We start from the raw sequence: 19,437 nt of genomic DNA, 5'->3' as shown, positions 1-19,437 counted from the left end.
GCATCAGGGCCCTGGTCCCCAGCCAGGAGCTCAGCTCGCCCCCCCATCACCCTCCGGCTCCAGGATCCCTGCAGCCAGATTGTGAGGTTTTATCTCCGCTGTGACCTATAACTGTGCTTAAACTCATCTCGGCAGGGATATTTCTCCCTAAAGAGAAAATGACCCAGTGATGGAACAGTCAAGTGCAGGGTTTCAGCAGACACATCCCACGCCCCACCGGGCACTCCCACCAAATTTTGCCTTGCCAGGCAAGCCCTGTGTCCTCCTCTGCAAAGGCAGCCCGCCAGCCTGCTTAGCATTCGGCTCTCACTGCTGGGAGCAACCGCTGCTGCTAAGGAGCTGAGCTCAGTGGCTGTGAGCATCTCGGTCCAGTGTCCCCCCCATCCTGGCTCGTCATATGATTTCTCCTAAGGGATAACCACTGAGCGGGACCTCGTCTCCAAGCTGATCCTTTGCTGATAAGCCAGCTGCCAAGTCTCCAGCGCTAAGACGAAACAGTTTTTCTCTTCCCAGCAGGTTTTTCTGCTGTGAATGACAGAGGAAGGGGGAAAAGTGAGCTGCTTGGCAATCCTCGTGGGCAAGAGGCTTTGGGGGCTCCTTCCCCCTCCCTGTGCTGGCAGACCATGGAGCTTTTCAGGCTGAGCCTAGGCTGTATTTGCCTCCTTCCTTGGCTTGAGGGTAAGTTTCTCCTCTTTCGGGATAGCTGGAAAGCGGGAAGCGAACAACCTCCCAGGTTTTAACCCACTTTCTTGCTAAAGTGTTGCTTGGGCTGCAAAGCTCTGAACCCACCAGCTGTAAAACAAGTGCCTACGGGCACATTTCAAGGCAGCATTTAAAATGCGATTAAACACGGGGGAATGGGAGAGTGAGGGACAGGCTGGCAAGGTGCTGGGAAGGCTTGGCCAGGGACACCATGGCATCATGCTGGCTGCTTTTATAAAGTGCTTTTAAACTGCTAAGAGTAGTGAATGAATAAACCCGCTCTGGGGGTGAAGCAGGCACTAAACGACCTCCCAAGCAGTGTGTTTGCTGCCTGCCCTGGCTGCTCCTTCCCGACAGAGGTGAGTGGGCTCAGACCGTGCTGGCAGCATGGGAGAGGGTGGTGGGAAGGGGAGCGGGAACTCATTGTGTTAGTCCTGCTCCTGTGGCGGTCGGCTGGGAGCGGGATGTGCTGGGAAGCTGCAGAGTCTGCACCTCTCATCATGGAGGAGCAGACTTGGTAGTGGCTCACGTTAACAGTCAGCTCCTTGCTGAGGTCGCTCGAATCCTGTATCCCGCCTGTACACAGGAGGATTTTGAATCAAAGCAGCCTTGTTTTTGACATGCATGGGTATATGAGGAAAGCAGAAGTCCTGCCTAGGATCAGCCTGCAGAGCCGGAGTGGTGCTACTCACGGTCTCACCCATCCCATCATGGGCAGTGGGCAACATCTCCTTTCTTTAAAAAAGGGCAAAGCCCCTGTGCTAAAAAGTTATTCACTTTTTATTATGCCTGTGATGCCGGGTTGAAAGGGACTCATTGAAATAAATCCCTGAAGTGCTTCAAGGCTCATTCAGTCCCCGAAGCTGCAAAGAGGACAGCCCTGCAGTTTTGCAGGTTACCTGCTCAGAACTTTTCAAGCTCCCTAAACCAGAGGACTAAACTATTTGGGCTGTACGGCTGGTATGTTTATTACTTAAATACAAACCTCAGACTGGCAGCTCTGACCATAATGCCTTTTATTTTCCACTCTTTGCTCCACAACCTCTAAGTGTGTGTTCGCTGGGCTGTTTTGAGCAGCTAGCCCTCAGTTTGCTCTGCAGCCAGGTCAAAGGAGACATTTGTGCTCCTACAGGTTTGAGTTTTGCTCCATCTACTGATGTTTTTTGCACCCCAGATCTTGCCAATTAAAGTAAATCCAGTGAATTGAATCTCACTTTTTTTAAAGCCCCAGGGTGAGGGTATGTCTCTGTGCTAGTGAGGGGTGAAGATACAGGTGCACCTTTTAAAAGTTACGGGAGATCTGGTTAGGACGTGGAGGTGGCACCATGGTGGGATGCCAGGAGAGCAGAACAGTCTTCAGCGTCTTGCTCTTTCTCTCGCTTTAATACAGATCTTGTCTGGTGTTAGAAGAAAGTGGTTCTTTACTGCTGCCGCATGACAGGAGCTCCATGGCTATGTTTTATTAGTAAATTAAGGAGGATCACAGGACATTTCCACAGTACATTTCTTTTCCTTTCCAGTGAAATGCTTTCGGTGCAATTGCATGATCAGCCACTGCATTTCAGCCAGACCACTAATAAGACCACAACTGTTTTGCAGGAAAGGAATTTATCTTCCCAATACCTGGCAATGCCCAAAGCAAGCTCAAAGAGCAGAGAGCAAACTTATTCTTGCTTGGGGCTGATATCCCCCTACAGCAGCCTCTCCCCATCCCATCCTGTTTGGGGCTGCTGAGTTTTAAGGCTGCCGGCAGGACAGAGGTGCTTGCTTTTGATAGACCTTAGAGGGTTCAGCTTCCTGCTGGAAACTGGAAATCCTGGAATTGCCTAAGCTGTTTCTGACAGTTGTTTCTTTGGAAAGTCCCTCCAAGAAGGGAGGGAGGTGAAGCGCCTTCTTAAGAAGTCAAGCTTAACAGTAACCCAGTGAGGTATGATGGGTGGTGGGAAATTAGGCACCAGCAGGATCTGTGCATGTAGAAGCAGAAAGAAAACTGCTGCAATAACACCGCATTTAACACTAACTCTCGATTCTCATGCACTGAGTGTGAGGCTGGCAGTGGTTCTGCTTGGCACCCTGGCACGATCCCATATCCCGGGGAGCCGCTCTCCTACCTCTCAATCCCATGTACAGTGCTGGCTGCTCCCTGACCCCTCACACCCCACTCACCTAAGGCAGCCCTAAGAGTTGAAGAGGCAGAAAGGCCAAGCTTGTCTGATACTTCTCCTCCCCCATATACTTTTTGAGCCTCCAACTACTTTCTGCTCAGGGGATTTCCTGACCCCTGTGTGTTTAACTCTTCAGATGCTATCAGATCCCCTCCCTCGGCTTGCGCAGGCTTTCCCTGGCAGCAAGGATGCACAGCTGCTAGTTGCAGAGTCACCTCCTGCATGCTGTGATCCTTCCCTTGGCACCCCTTGTCCCATTTGGGATCAGTCCTTGACCAGTCAGCCCCTGCCCATCCTCTCCAGACCTCTCTGGACTTTATAGACCTTCATCATACCCTCCCAGGGACTTGTTTTACCTACATGCATCAGCTTCGTGTTGACTTCACCAACGTCCCCTGCTTCCCATCATTTATCCATGTGTTTTTCCATACCAAAACCTTCCTTCTTTTCCTATGGCTGCTCTGCTCCTTTGGAGGCCTTTGCTGAGATACTTGGTCAAAAGTGGACCTTGCAGTAATGCGGAAAGCTATGAAGCCTTGTCGGTGAACCAGAAGCAAGATATTCTTAAGAAAGTGCATAGCCCAATATGGTTGCCAGAAGCAACAGGTGGGAACTACTCTTGGAGAGACATGTTACTGGAAAATAAACTGAGTGCAGACCAAGAAGTATTTGCAATCAGGTACTTGCACTGACAAGCCATTTGCCAGCTAATTACTGGCAGTTACCAATAGGCCTTGTTGACTATGACACAGCTTGATAAGAGCTGATCTGCTGCCCGAGGTGATGGAAATGGTGCTGCCATAAACCCAGAGCTCCCAGTTGCCAGGTAGCTGCTCACCCAGCTCCAGTTCTGCCTGTTCTGCTGGGCCCGAAGGGCAGACGCCTGTTTGCTCACCAACAGGGACTCACCAGGCTCCATCTAGCGTCACTCTCTCCATAGGTAAATTGGCCACATCCACTGACCTGTCGTGGACATTTGTTCGAGCAGGGGCTTGCTCCATTGGAGCATTGCTCCACTGGATGGAGGGAGATCTTTTCATGAGAAGGAGTTACTGCTGGGCTGCATTCAAGTCTGCTCCTGCTCACTTATTCAGCGCCCTGTTTGTCTGTACACCATATACATGTGGTGAATGGAGGAAAATCCAGTTGGCAGCCGGTCATAAGTGGTGTTTCCCAGGACTCAGTACTGGGGCTGGTCTTGTTTAATATCTTTGTCAATGACCTGGACGAGGGGATTGAGTGCTCCCTCAGCAAGTTTGCAGACGACACCAAGTTGGGCGGGAGTGTTGATCTGCTCGAGGGTAGAAGGCTCTGCAGAGGGATCTGGACAGGCTGGATCGATGGGCCGAGGCCAATTGTATGAGGTTCAACAAGGCCAAGTGCCGGGTCCTGCACTTGGGTCACAACAACCCCATGCAACGCTACAGGCTTGGGGACAAGTGGCTGGAAAGCTCCCCCGCAGAAAAGGACCTGGGGGTGTTGGTCGACAGCCGGCTGAATATGAGCCAGCAGTGTGCCCAGGTGGCCAAGAAGGCCAACGGCATCCTGGCCTGTATCAGAAATAATGTGGCCATCAGGAGCAGGGAGGTGATTGTGCCCCTGTACTCGGCGCTGGTGAGGCCGCACCTCGAATGCTTTGTTCAGTTTTGGGCCCCTCACTCCAAGAAGGACATTGAGGTGCTGGAGCTTGTCCAGAGAAGGGCAACGAAGCCGTTGGGGGTCTGGAGCACAAGTCTTATGAAGAGTGTTTGAGAGAGCTGCAGTTGTTTAGCCTGGAGAAGAGGAGGCTGAGGGGAGACCTTATCACTCTCTATAACTACCTGAAAGGGCGTTGCAGAGAGGTGGGTGCTCGTCTCTTCTCCCAGGTGACAAGCAACAGGACAAGAGGAAATGGCCTCAAGTTGCACCAGGGGAGGTTTAGATTGGATATTAGGAAAAACTTCTTCATTGAAAGGGTTGTCAGACATTGGACCAGGCTGCCCAGGGAGGTGGTTGAGTCACCAACCCTGGAGGTGTTTAAAAGACGTGGATGAGGTGCTTAGGGACATGGTTTAGTGGTGGACGTGGCAGTGTTAGGTTTATGGTTGGACTTGATGATCTTAAAGTTCTTTTCCAACCTAAACGATTTTATGATTCTATGATAGCATCTCAAGCTGCTTGCTTCAGTTAGGTTCAATGTGATGTTCCTGAGAGTGATCTTACTACAGGGCAATGTCTTGCACAGAGCTCCATCTGCATGGAGGGGAACCCTCCTGCCTTAACTGGGAACTGCCCTCTTCTGCTACTGCATCTTCTCATTTCTGTCATCTGGTCTTGACCCTCTGCAGGAGGTGGGAACAGCCTGCTGGGCTCCGGGGCCCAGGGCAGCTCAGAAGCAGCTTCCCCTCATGTTCAGAAGAGGCATCATGGCAGAATATGATAACCTCAGGCCATCACAATGAATTGCTCCTGCTGCTATGGCTAGTCACATGAAAGTCTCTTCTGCCTTCATCCAACGTCTTTCTAGACTGCCTGGTTTTGTAGATGTGCTACAAGAGCCCCACTCTACATTTAGTCCTGAATTTGAATCCTGGTGAGGGATCCGGATAGAAGAGGGTGGCAGCTCTGCATTACCAGTGTGAGGCCCAGCAGTGAGGGCAGGAGGGCAGGGGAGGTTAGATGTTGTGCTTTCCTGAAGGAAGAAGGTCGCATAATCAGTACCACAGTAGGGAGTGGTGTTGTCCCTATCACCACAGTGTCTGAGCAGCTGAAGATGGCTTTCCCCACGTTCTCTGGTTAATTTTTCTTCTTTTCTACTGGGGCCATTTCTGGTAGGAGCTGGAGTCCCTCACAGCTCTTTTTAGAGATAGGGCAGAGACCAAATTGCTGGCAGAGGAACTTGAGACGATGGGAGTCTTCCACATTCTCTTCCCACCTGATGTCCCTTGAACTGCAGCAGTAGTCCAATGAGAGGACCCTAAATCCTGGGAGAGCTGGTATTCCAAGTTATGCAAGGAGGCAAACATATGTAATGTGTATGAGAACGGTGTGGGTCAGTCTCCATTGGTGCATGCTCCATAGAGAAGATACGATCACCTGCAGTGGCGAACGGTGGAGGCAGATTAACCTGAGCAGGAAGGTCTCTGGTTTGCCTAACCATAACTCAGGCTATGGCACTGCTGGCTCCAAGGTTTCTCAGCCACGGCGCATGTACCCTTATTGCTGTGCTCATGTTGGGTGGAAGCAGCAGGGACAGCTTGGAGACATTTCTCCAAGCCACTGTTGCCACAGCCTGGATGACTTGGGATGACCCAAGTCATATGGTGGTACCAAGGAAAAGCCACATTTGGGAGCTCTCCTGGGCTGTGGGATGTCCTCACGAAGCAGTCCCTATGAGAGGATGGATGCATGCCATCGAGGATGAGTAGAAGCAGGAAAAGGTAAATTCCTGACTGTGACTCAGCAGTCATCTTCTCCTTTCAGAAAACACTTACTTGGCAAAGGAAATTGAGCTTATCAAAGGGTTTTTTAAAGTTAAGAACCCCACCAGGGAGGGCAAAAGAGGCCAAAGCCAATGCTGAGTTCTTGGGTGACCTGGAGTGTTTTGGGAACCTGTGCTTGCTCAGCTCTGACTTACCCCTTCCTTCCACAGAGCCTTTAGAGGGAGCGACCCATCCCCAAACGTTTTGCAAATGACTTTGATCAAACCATCACAGACACTGCTTAGCAACAGCAGAAACTTTCCCAGCCAGACTGGGATTACTGGTAACCAAGGCTTTCCTGGTGGCATTACCTTAATTAGGAACATTGCACGGTTTTTGATCCTAATACTACAAGGAACAGCATGTCCCAAGGGTGGCCATGCTGCAGAAAGGCAGGGGACTATATTTGCTTGCTTTTCTTTCTTGTAACCAGACGGAGTGGCAGTATTATAGGACAAACATGCTGGCATCAAGTGCCTTTGCTAGAAATTGTTTATTTTGTTCCTAAAAATACGAAGAGTCCACAATGTTCAAGCATGAGCAGCTCAAAGCAGGCATCTACTCAGGCTCTGTGGGTAAGGCTGGCATTTTCCAGAGGCGCTGAGTCCCATCCCCAGGGAGTACACTGGATGCTCTGCTTGCCCCAGGTAAACATTCCCAAAATGTTAGGGTGATGGCCTTATTTGCAGGGCTGCTGGAGAGTGGGACTTGGCAGTGTTGAGGAAAAAATGTCATTTTGCCTCCTGAGTAAGGATTCTTGGTGCCTGATGGGTATCCCAAAGTAAATATGCTCCAGCTTTATTTGTGGGTCTACTCCTTATGACTGTATAGGACATGTGCAATGATTGCTGCCAGTTACCTGTACCTAATTGTAGGTTGCTCACTTAGAGAGCAACATCTCAATCTCCGGAAAGCAATAATGTATGGGTAGTGAATGGTGAACCTGTATGATGGACACAGGCCCACATCTTGGCAAGGATCGCACAAAACATCACAAGGAAAATCCTGCTGTTGATAGCCAGCCTTACCGAGAGCTCAACATCATGAGAGGCAGCACTGTTGGTAGGGAAGACACTTGGAGCACAGTTCAGAGGAGAAGGATTATGGCCCCAGCTTTGCTGCCACCGTCCCACGTAATGTTGAACCAAGCAAAGTTTAGCTAGACCTCTGTTCCCAAGCTGTAAAATGGTGGTTATTCTTCTGGATCTGAGATACGGTGTGAAGATAAAAATCTGTTAATAACTTGGTGTCATACACTGCTGAGGAGCTATACAAATCTCAGAGGAAGGCACTTCACTTGCAGTGTTGAGGTTCCTGGACCTTTGGTGAGGTGAGTCTCTGAAAACTGAGACATGCATAAAACGAAGAAAGCTGGTAGAAGGGAGCAGCTCAAAAGTGCAAAAGGCTGGTAGATAACATGGGGGCACATGATGCTTGCTGCTAACATGTAGGTAACACAATGATTCTTTAGAGGGGAACATATACCATCAGGGACTGTACACAGGGAACAAAACAAAAATCTGCTGGCTGAGTTGAACAGCAATGCTCTTCAAAATTCTTTTAAAAATGAAACTTTCAAATGGACAGTCATTTCCAAGCAAGGAAAATAAAAAAAAACCCCAGAGATCCTGGCATGTTTAATAACAAAAGCCATAATAAAACATATGAGAAAAAGATTTAGAGGAACAAACTAGAGAAAGCATAAAAAACTACTAATAGAAATTTTCAATCTGAAGTAGGAACTTGGTGGGGGTAAGGAGGCCAATAAGTAACTGATGTAAATGTAAGAAGGACAACCAAGGCAGGGCAGGGTTGAAAGGCTGAAAGGATTATTGGTGCTGGTGTTTACTTCAGACATGGTCAGGCAGGTCCTTACATGGCAGTCACTCCCTGCAGTCTGAAGAATGTTATCAGACAAAATCATCAACAGAGGAACTTTTAGGGAAAAAATAAACAGTCTGTGGCAAATGACCAGCCCAGATGGCATTCACACTGAGTTAAAGGAAAGTAAAGATGACATTTTTTTTAAACTTCTAAGGAGTATGTAAACTATTATCTAAAGCAGCCTCAACACCGAAGGACTGCGTTATGACAATTACGTCCATCTTAAGAGGGATCCTTGCACTGGGGAAACACAGGTCACTTGGTTTGATTTCAGCATCAGGCAAGTCAGTAGAAACAAAGAACAGAATTTGCAGACACACAGATAAATAAGAGAAAAGTCAATACAGCTTTTGTAGTGGGAATGCTTGACATCCGTGATGGCATCAATGAGCGCATACATGTGGTGAGATCATCTAGACCTGGTGTTGATGTTTGCAACAGGCTTTTGGTAAGATTCTTCCACCAAGGCCCTTAAGAAACTCAGTTCTCATAGAGTAAGAGAGAGATTTCACCCACAGGCTGGAACAAAGAGGTGGAATAAGTTGACAGTGATCACAGCAAAGTGAAGCTATCAGCAGGTGCCAGCAACCATCAGTGCTGTTTGACACAGTGATCTTGGGAAAAGTGGTGAATAATGAACTAATAAAGTTTGCTGATGGCACAAAACTATGCCCAATAATCAAAACTGAAGTCAACTGTGCAGAGCTGCAGAAGGAGCTTGTGATACTGATTGAGCAACAAAATGGTTTTTGAACTTCAGAGTTGAAAAATACAATGTAGTGTACATGGGAAAAAACATTTTGACCATAAATACCCAGCGATACTCTCTTAACTACTTTTTAGGAAGGAGGCACTGGCATCCTTGCTGTCTTGAGTGAGCTCTTTACTTGTCTGGTTCTTACCCTCTTCCCCTATTAGCAAATGCTAATGCCCAGTGCTGTAGACAGGATACTGGGCTCAACAGGTATTTTATCTGACCCAGCAGAGTTCTCATGTTCCCCTGCCACTTTTTTGTGCGGCTCTCAGATCGTTACTTTGGAAATGGATTTCTGCCAGTTAAGATGGAGCAAAGAGGTGAGAATCCTGGATTCCAGGTTCTAGAAAAAAACATGGTGGGGGGATTGTATTAATCCCTTTGGCTTTTCTAAAGATTATGGGAGATTATATATGAGACATTTCTCCTGCCTTTGGAAGCTGGCAGAAACTCAAGCCCAAGGTGCATTAAACATCTTCCCTCCATCCAGCCCTCAATAAGGGGTAAAGAGGACAGGACTCACGAGCCATCCACAGATCCGCCAGAAATTTAATTTCTATTTAGGCATACGGGCTTGGCAGGAATTGCCTGGATCAGTGGCTATCACAGGTCCACGAAACTCAGTATCCCAGAATGGACACATCCATACTCATCTCAGAGCCGGTGCAGGAGTACTACCATGGTTTCTGACTGCCTCTCTGCATGAATTCAGACTGAGCAGAAAGCCCCGGGCTGTTTCCAATTTAGCAAGCCTCAGGCACTATTAATCTGGCAGACCCCTAGAATTTCCTGAGAGGAAACATGAGAGCTCTTTTAAGCTATTGTTCATACCCTTGGTATTGTGTACCAGCTTCTGTTTACACTTAGTTTTTTCAGGTACTGAGCCAAATACTTGCTGCCAGGGAAAAGTATTGTTCTTTGCTTTGGGAGGGGAAACTCTGCAGAAACAGCTGCTTAGATAAACATCAGTGTTCTTGTCTAACATCACTTTTCAGTCTCTTCTTACTTTTCATGCTCAATACTGTATGCTGATGGGGCTTTTATAACTCTGACTCCTGGGGAAAACAGGAAAAAAAGTCACTGCAAAAGCTGGGAGTTACTGTGTGTTAGTTGTAATTAAAATTAAAAGATTTCTCAGAATGTGCAGAAACTTGAAACTTTTATTTCTATTCCTCTGTTTTATGCATAAAATACTCAGCAGAAGGTACACCCACATCAGCGACAGGTGGCTTAGCATTTAACGTTTTACTCAGGATGTTCACAGGCTACACCTGATGATTTTGTACTGAAAACAGGGGCAATTGTCCAGCTAACAGGATGATATCCATCCCAAGTTGTCAGAGATGTTGGGACCCATTGTTATTAAAAGCAACAAGCAATTGTTGCTTTTGGGTGTGGTTTTATCCCAGCATTGCTGTAATATCACCAGAAGCCACTAAATGGAAACAGTAGCCCAAGGTGGCCTAACTGGCCCCAGATGAATAGCATCTGGGAAATTCAGGGGTTTCAACTGCTTTTTTTCATACGAAAGATTTGGTCCAGATAGGGGCAAAAAAATCCCAAACCATCCAATTATTTTGGAGGGAGGGAAGGATGGGTGCCTATTTACAGCTATAACCAGTTGAAATATTGAATTAAATATATATAGGCATATATTTCATAACAGTACCACTTTTCAAGGATGGTGAGTTTTTCCCCATTAGTTAACATGGGTTAGTTATGACATTGTTATTTCTCCCGAGTATTGCTCCTGGTTATTCGCACACCCTGTATTTTAAAGAAATGTCATTCTGGGGAATTAGGAAGCTGAGGGAGCTGTTTATCTAGGCATGCCCATTCAGGAAAGGACTAGTGGGTTACGTCTCCCCTTCCCCAGGGCATTTACAATGTCTGCTGCTCAGAAGACACATTTGCCTTAGACATGCACAGTACTAAACCGTGCTCTGATTGTACCGCAGTAGCAGAGGGACAAGGCTTCGTCATAAGGAACACCCGTCTGGAAAAGTGCATTCACGTCTCCCACCACGAGGCCAACGGCATCAGCCTGACTGACTGCAAAGTGCACTCCCAGCAGCAGCAGTGGAGCTGGGACCGTGCCACCAGGACCATCATCAGCCTTCCAACGAAGCAGTGCTTGTCGGCCCACAAGACACGGGAGTATGCCCTGGTCAAGCTGGAGCCCTGCGGGGACTGGGAACGCCAAGCGTGGTCCTGCAGCAAGAAGGGACACTTGACTCTGCAGAGCTTGGGCTTCCACCTCAGCACCAAGGAAGGAGGCCACAAGGTCTTTGTTTCAAGGGAGAAGGACAAATTCAGCAGGTGGAAGACTTTAGCGGATGAAACCATCTGTGCCGCTGCCCAGACAGCAGCTCCGAGGCCCAGCAAACCAACGCAAGAAGCTGTAGACACGTGGGTGTGGAGCTATGAAAGTAAGATGAGGTAGATTTAGCATCAGATAACATCTAACCTTAGGTGTCATCCAAGCCACCTAACACCAGGCTTGCATCCATCATTCTAACTCATAGTCACTTTGGCCCCATCTGGAGAGACACCAAATGGCTCCAAGTCAGACCAACTACTTGGTACTACCGGTTTCCAGTAGTTGCTGTTCAGTGTTTTTCAGAAAGCACGTAACACAAGATCAGATATCTAAACCCCAGATGCATTTCTGATGACAGGCAAAAGTCAAGTATTTTGGAAAGTACATCTGAACAGTGCCCAGAACTAAAAATAGTTGGAATTGCTTGAGCCTCCCAAGTCCAAAACAACCAAGGAAGTTCCACAAAGTCAGGCGCTTAAGCCTTTGAAGGGTCTTTTGGTACTTTGTACTTCGGCACGTCATTTTTGCTAACAAGAAAACTGGAGGCAGCTGAAAACCTCTTTTAAACTTGTATGAATTATTGAGAAGCAGCTATATTTGAAATGAGAAATTGTTGCTTCAGTTTCTAAGCAACATATTACAGTTATCTCCTGCCAGACCCCAACAGTGCACCTATTACTAATGAAACCACAGTTCTAACCTTCATCCCATGCTCGCATGATCCTCAAAAGTGAACCTCACTCCTGGTGCCTGATGTAACCATAAAGAGACTAGTGAACACAGAAAGTAGTGGGAGGTAGTTAAAGCGCTGCCCTCCCTTTGCATTAAGAAAACCTACAACATAACTCCAAAAACTGTAAAAAATCTGGTTTATATTATCAGTTTCACGGCCTTGGCATCTGCTAAAAAGAATCTGATCTCTGCCTTCATGAGTGTTCACTATCCTCTGCCTCGACTGGACACAAAAAGGCAGAAACCCTGGTCCTGTCATAGTTTTAGGTGTTGGACACCAGGCTAACAGACATCAGGCATGGTCATTGCACCAACATGTGACTGTCATCATTTGTCAGATGGCCAGTGAAGCCCATTGCCAACCAATAATAATTCATGGTCCAGTCTGTTTCCCTCTTTTACTTAGTCCCTTATGCAAAGGAAGGTGGTTTTAGGACTTTTCTTGTGAAGTTGTGTGCAGAACTGAGACCTGAAAATCACACTCAATTCCTCCCCTCATCCTCTCCTCCTCTCCCTCTTCCACTCCGGGGACCAGAAAAGAGCTGGCGTTCATAATGACTTTTCTGTGTTTGTCCACTTTGTAGGTGATGAGGTTCCCAACCTTCCTCAGGGGAAATTCTTTCCCTTACATGAGGCTATTCCTTACCGTAAGGCTTGATGGCCCAAATGAGATTTTCAGCTTTGCAGAAATGAGTAAAGAGAAAACATGATGAATCTGGTTGGCGTAAGAAAATGGATTATGAGTATAACCTTTTGAGACAAAGAGGCTATATCTAATTTGAGATAAGAAGAGATACAATCGCTTTTTTGGCTGTCATGTGCAGATAAGATGGCCTTTTTACCAAGGTTTTTAATTAGCCAACCAGAAGGTTAACATGTAATTATCACAGACCAGGAGTCACAAGTGTTAGTGTTTGGTTAACATGAAGGTAAATACAGACAATACAAATTAGATACCATAATAAGCTAGTTAAATATAGGCTAGGAAATGCGTGGAACATTTGAGATATGGGAAAAAGGCATGTGAAAAGGGCGTTTGCATTCCCCAAGGCAATGTTCCTGGCAGCCCAGGGCTGCCTCTGAGCCAGGCTCCCCAAATAAGGCTGCAAGGGTAAACACAGAGCAGACTTCGAATCAGGTTGTGCCAGTTAGTGTGTCTTGTGCAAACTGATAATTTTCCTATCAACCCCATGGTTCAGAGTCTACTGGAGGGAACCTCTGACTGCTCCGTAACAACATCAAAGCCCTCTGTGTTTGTTTAGACCTTTCTTATCCAAGTTTTGGTTGACCATCGACAGAGAACTTTTACTTTAGCTGGTTATTTGCTCAATAAATTACACCCATGTACCCATGGATGCTCATGCCACAGGAAGGGATAAGCAGCGGGGAATCCTGCAGATATGAGTTTCTTGATCTTGCCACATGCATCAGTGCAGGAGAGGGGTGACTATTGCTGCCACAAGATTTCCCACAACCTCCCCTCTGGCAGTAGTTGCTACCCCACATACCCTACTTCTGCAGCAAGACTGGCAAGACAAAGGATGCCATTGAGCCTTGCAAGAGGTATGGACTATTTACCACCGTTTCTTCATCTGCTATGCTGGTAATACCTGTGATACTTAGATACAGTTCTGCTTGCCTCTTCCTCACATCTCATCCTTTAACAGCTGTTGTTGCACTACACTTTTTAGACCAATGACCTTTTTTACCACCAGAAAACAAGCTCTGCTTTGGCTGTGGATTCAGTCTTGAGAGGTTCATTTAATCTTTGAAATCTGTGAGACTTGAAGGCCCCTGATACACAGGAGTAGGTGATCGCTATTGCACCACGTCCTGCTCACCTTGCAGGGCAGAGGACTAACACGGCCGGGCTGGGTTCCCTTCCCTTGTTGGGCACTGAGCGTATCCAGGTTTCTGTACAAAAAGTAAACGATAATCACACACATCTTTGCTTTATTTCCTTCCAAGCTAAAACCATCCATTCATCAAAGATTGATGCTGTGGACAGAGAATCTTCTGTGGGCTTGACTGACCCACCTCTGGCTAACAAATTTAACAGCACAGTGTCTCCAGTGAAGACTAAACAGGCATACTTCCCAGCAAACGAGGGTGAGCACTTTTCTTTTCTGAATGCATATGTGAGAACAGCAGGAAGGAAAGTATGGGCGGCATCTAGAGATTACTGAAGTATCTTCAGTGGTGGGAAGTACCTGAGTACTTCTGAAGAACTTCCATGTGTACCACTTGGTGGTTCTCAGCGGTTCTTAGCTCTCACACAACATGTTGAGATGTTTGCCTTGGCAAGAGGTTCAGTGGTATGGTCATAGTCTTAACATGGAGGCACAGCCGTCAGATGTTCTAGGAGCAAAAGATATCTGTGGCGGGGGAACGCTGAGGAACAAAAAAGTTCCCTTTTCCCTTCCAGCTCCATACAAAGGGGATCTGAGGTTACAGTGCAGCCCTGGGAGGAAGTTGGAGCTTCCCTCAGTCCAACAGTGGAAGCCGCTAATCTGAGTGTCTGCTTCTTCCCCCAGATGTGTCCCACAATCACTCTAAAAAGCACCACGGAAATCGAGGCAAAAATGCTGGGGCCAGGCTTGCAGGTAGGTCCAGGCATCAGCCAGAGGAGGAAAAGACCAGGTGGATGAAGGTTCATCAGTGCTCCTGACCTTCCCATCAATACGGAGTTACATTGCCCTGGGTCCTGCTGAGGATGCTCAGTAGAGAACAAGGCCACCAAATTACCTGTCAGAAAAACTCCTTTTAAAGATTAAACAAATGTCCCCAGGCCTGGAGTACAAAAGTGAGTAAAAACATGCAAATGTTTTGTCCCAGCTCACCAGGAGAAACAGATACCCACTAGCACTGGTGCCTTCCCTCAGCCCTTCTTATTTCACATCAGAGAGTTGCAGAGCAGAGAAGCATGAATTGTTATTGTCCTCCTAGCAAGAAAGAAAACCTTTTTGTGGCCATTTTCAATGGAGGGGTGCTGTGCAGTGTAAAGCAGCTGTAAGGTGTTGATCTTCTGGACAAAGCACTTTTCCTGTTACCTGCTGGTCTTCAGGGACATTACAGGTGTTTTTTGTGGCAATCATGGCTATTGCATAAGAACGGGGATAGGTACAGCAAACGTATGATTGTTTTCTACGATATCCTTTCAGGCACCAACTGGAAGACGGCCATGCTGGTCCTCAGCCCCTTGGCATTCATACTGGGATTAATAATACTGACACTCAATGTTCATTACAACAAGTAAGTGAGATTCAGGTTCATTCGGTTTGCCACTTCCCTGTCCAGCGTTTCAAAACAAAAGTCTTGATCTTGGTACCCTTCCCCATCCCACACCTGAAGTGTCTGGCTCTGAGGACATGGGTCTGCTCACCCATGATGTCACCCTTGATGATTTCTCCTCTCTGCCAACCCTGTTTCTCCCTCCCACTCGCTATCCCATCTAAATGCAGCCACTGATGTTGGCTCCTTCTCCCTTACATACCTTGCGTCATCCCTGAAGGTTTAGGGAACTTGGGCACTATGGTTGCTGATCCAGTTCACATGGAGAAGCAATAAAGAGACAGGCAGATGCAGTTATGCACCCTCTTCTCTCTTCTAGGAAGAAGAAAATCCTCTCTGCTCTGAAGAGCTCTCCAGCCAACAGCAGCAGGGCTGACTTACGGGAGCCGTCTCCCTTACAAAGAGGTTCCCAGCCGTACCTTCCGCCATCTCGCTCCCCTTCCTTGAGGCGTGGAGAGATCCTCATTGAGTGGAAAGACGGGACTGTCACCCCTCTTTTTGATAATGCCAATTATCAAATGGACTAGCTCCGAAATAGCGGAGCTGTTGTTCCATCCTGTGTCACTCTTCCCACCAGGAAGAGTGCCACCATAGCCAATCTCCTCCCTAGCCTTGCTGTTTTGACAGGGAGTTGTAAGCACTGTGTGGGTTTTTTTTTAACACTTGAGAACAATCTCCTTGCACAGCACGAGGTTGAAGCAAGCAGAGCAGGTTGTTTGGTTTGTATAGGCACACGCTGCTTAGCTCTTCCAGAGCTGATTTAACCCGTAACAAACCCCAGATTTAGCTAAATGAAGCAGAGACTCTCGCCAGCTGCAACTGTCCACTGCCCTGAAATTCTAGAGTTACTGAGCAGATGAGAAAGTAAATCCTTGGAGACAAAGTGTAAGATGTAAACCAAAAGTCCTGATGATCCTTAAATCTTTTTTAACATCAAAGTAGCTGCCAACAGACACAGAAGGCTGTCAGTTACTTTGTCAATGTGAGAACATAACTAATAAGCACTGCCTTCAGGACTCAAAAGATTAAAGTCTCCTCCAGATATCTGCCAAAATACTCTCCCCACTAAGTTATCAATTAAGTAACAGCAAGTAATTTTTCCAACTTAAAGAGTAGCACTCTGTCGTCCTCTCTGCATCACTGCAAGGGTCCTGCTGAGAGAGTATGTGTTTCTCAAAATTTTCCCATATTATAGGATGTATTAGACCTTATTATAACTCACATTCTCTTTGTTTATATAGAATGATAAGTAACAGCGGTGATGCTTGTCAGGGATATTACATTATCCAGCCGTTTTATACCAGCATCAGTCTCTGATTTCCTATAGTCATGTGGAATAGTCAATGAACAGATACACTGCTCCACTCCAGAGCAGTAATACATTTTTTTTCTAGAAAGGAGTAAGGCAGTTTTCAGCCTTTACACTTCTTGTTTGGGGATAATTACCTGTGACTGTCACACTCAATCCTGATCTTTTCTCAGTGAAACTTGAAATGTCTTAGTGCTTTCCTACTATTCATGAATTTATGCTTCCTTCTCTCTGATCTCGTGATGATGTAAACCATAATCACAGCTATAAATCAGGAACTATTTGGAGAAACAAACACTAACACCAGGAAATCGCAAATATAAGCTGCATCAGTATATTTGTTCAGTAGAGCAAGGGAAACCATATCCTAACCTATCTCTTACTCAGACTTAAACAAGACTTTTCACTTTACCTAAATTAAGCTTGGACTTCTCTAGAGTTTGACTTTACTTAACCTAAGGCAAAAGTAAGGTCTCTAAGGAATTTAAAGTCTCTGATTTTTTATATTTTTTTAATTTTTTCTTTTTAAACATAGTTTAAAAGTAAAAAGTTAACTGCCACAAGATATTATTATGACCGAGAACTTAGCTGGTCTCCAGAAAGAAAATACAAACCTTATTGGTCCAGGGCATAAAAATCATAAATTTTCAAAATAAATGTCTTCCCCAGGCAGATTATTCTGCAATTATTTACTGGAGGGCTTCCCACATGCTCCTTGGGAAACTATTTTACTACCAGACATGGGCAGAGGAATAACTCTTTCTTCACCAGTGAGCAGTGAACATAAACAACAGAATCAGAATTAAATTCTGACTTTCCAATGTTTCCACTTCAAAACAAATCCAAATACTTTTTAGGTCAAGTTTCCAAATGCATAAGCATCATTTTACACACAAAATTTGTGGGAATACATTCTGTACACAAATCGCTCAAAATGCACGTGCAGTGCCTCACCAATTATCACAGTTACATCCCTTGTACCTTTTTCTACAACAATTAAGATGCCCGCCTTTGAAATTTTGTCCAAGGAGCACATCACCTTACAACGCATAGCACTTGTTACCCTCCAAAACCTTGACACACTTTGGGAACACGATGTATGCAGTGCCATTAAAATGCAAATACTTATTTGGAGTTCAGCTAATGTTGTGCTTTCCAAAGCAGCAAGCGCTTATGTTCACTACTGCTGAATGGGCAGAACAGATGACTTGTTAATGACTCTCCATAATTCATACTTAATATGCTAATCTTGCTTATAAACATGAAGGCAGTAACACCATTGTTTACACAGCACCGATTAAATGGTAGCTCAAACAATAATGAAAAAATAAAACTGTGAACCAGCACAGGCTTTTAACTATCTTCTCCCCCTCTCTTTCGCTGGTTGTTATCTTTCAGTTGTTTCTCGCTGGTTTACCTGCATTAGATGCTAGAGACCAAATTTTCCAAGGTATGGACAGAGGAGCGGAAGATGCCTATCAGGAAAGACTCCAAAATAGCTGATTCTGCCTTGGGGCTGGAGCAGGTGACAGTGGGAGACACCTTCCATCCTCTGCTTCTAAAGCTATCTGAGAAACAGAGAAATCGCACAACCTATGTGCTCTTCACTCTCTACCATCACCTGAATGCAATACTTGTAAACAGTCTTCATAATCAAAATAAAACCTGACTGTAAAGTGGAGGAGCCCTGAAATTGTTTATGTGTATATATATACAAATTAAAAGCCCCCTTACAGTCCATCCTTTTTTGTATGTGTGTATATATATATACACACAAAAAAAAAAAAGGATGTGCTATAAGAGGGCTTTTATAAATCACTCTACAGGAAGATAACAGAGTGATGAGCAAGATATCACTGTCACAGCGGTACTAACATTATGAATGTATGCTGCAACAAAGGATGAGTTCTGCCTAACTGGAGCATAACACGATACTAAAAGGCCACCCATATTTCTCAGCCCAGTTATGCTGCACCTCTGGTATCGCAGGTCTTCTTCAGGGCTGGTGTGATGCGGATGACCCTCACCTCACTCCTGAATCAAGGAGGAAGACAAAGTGGAAGTAGAGCCCACTTTCTCATACACTTAATTGCTTTGCGAGTTCCAAGTGCCTAAGCAGCAAAGGCTAGAGGAGACACAGGGAAGAAGGGGCACTTGTTCTCCCCCCAGGTTCCCTGGGATTGAGAAAACCTCATTCCCCACCTAAAAATTTTAATAACACCATCATGCTTTTTTGTTATTTATGTACCAAAACATCCAAAAGATTATGAACCATGGCTAACTGAACATGCATAATCATACAGAGTGCTAACAACCTCAGCTCCCACCACTGTCGATGACAAAAAGAGAAGTGCACAGGAAAGCTGATGCAGGTGAGGTCATCGGTACCACTGCAGGCTTCTGCGATCATCCAGCCTGAGTTATCTACAGCACAGCACTGGCAGAGCACATGGCCCTGCTGCCCACACACGGGTGCAGGCTGCAGCCACAAAAACACAGATGCTACCAAACAGATGCAAGATCACACACTAGCTTAGTTATTCTGTGCAGAAAATGTGGTATTAGGCAGATACATTTCCCCTTCCCAACCCCCTGAATAATGTATGGCTAAGGTGTCTGTTAAAGAGCAAAAAGGAAAAGAAAGAGGCAAAAGAACTTCAAGTTTACCATTTAAATACTGTATGTCTAAGACTCTTTGGATGGAAAATGTTTTCAAAACAGTACATTAGCAATGTACATAAATTCATTATACAAACAAACAAGACCTGAAATGATCTGACAAGTTATCACAGCACATCAGTGGAGGAGTCGGGAACAGA

General features: G+C 46.0%; 1 protein-coding gene across 2 annotated transcripts; it reads left to right on the top strand.

Moving 5' to 3' along the window:
• Positions 1 to 323: 323 nt before the first annotated feature.
• On the top strand, positions 324 to 18,302 carry LOC132320713 (uncharacterized). 2 transcript variants are annotated; one of them, XM_059833830.1, is made up of 6 exons: positions 324 to 678; positions 10,928 to 11,395; positions 13,987 to 14,127; positions 14,553 to 14,621; positions 15,180 to 15,270; positions 15,629 to 18,302. In XM_059833830.1, exons 1-6 carry the CDS (start codon positions 624 to 626, stop codon positions 15,834 to 15,836), a joined length of 1,032 nt encoding a protein of 343 aa, XP_059689813.1. In that variant the 5' UTR covers positions 324 to 623; the 3' UTR covers positions 15,837 to 18,302. The 2 variants fall into 2 exon arrangements, with proteins under 2 accessions (XP_059689813.1, XP_059689812.1); XM_059833829.1 differs by having other exon boundaries at positions 325 to 678; positions 10,925 to 11,395.
• Positions 18,303 to 19,437: the final 1,135 nt, after the last annotated feature.

The sequence above is a fragment of the Gavia stellata genome, chromosome Z (assembly GCF_030936135.1).
Source record: "Gavia stellata isolate bGavSte3 chromosome Z, bGavSte3.hap2, whole genome shotgun sequence".
Classification (NCBI taxonomy): domain Eukaryota; kingdom Metazoa; phylum Chordata; class Aves; order Gaviiformes; family Gaviidae; genus Gavia; species Gavia stellata.
The sequence above is the reverse complement of the archived record's forward strand: the minus strand, read 5'-3'. Positions and strand labels throughout refer to the sequence as shown.

Excerpts from the sequence above, each read along its gene's own strand:
- LOC132320713 (XM_059833829.1), top strand. The coding sequence starts at position 624 with ATGGAGCTTTTCAGGCTGAGCCTAGGCTGTATTTGCCTCCTTCCTTGG. Across the intron at positions 679-10,924 it reads CCTCCTTCCTTGGCTTGAGG|TAGCAGAGGGACAAGGCTTC; the intron begins GTAAGTTTCTCC and ends ATTGTACCGCAG. Across the intron at positions 14,128-14,552 it reads ATACTTCCCAGCAAACGAGG|ATGTGTCCCACAATCACTCT; the intron begins GTGAGCACTTTT and ends TTCTTCCCCCAG.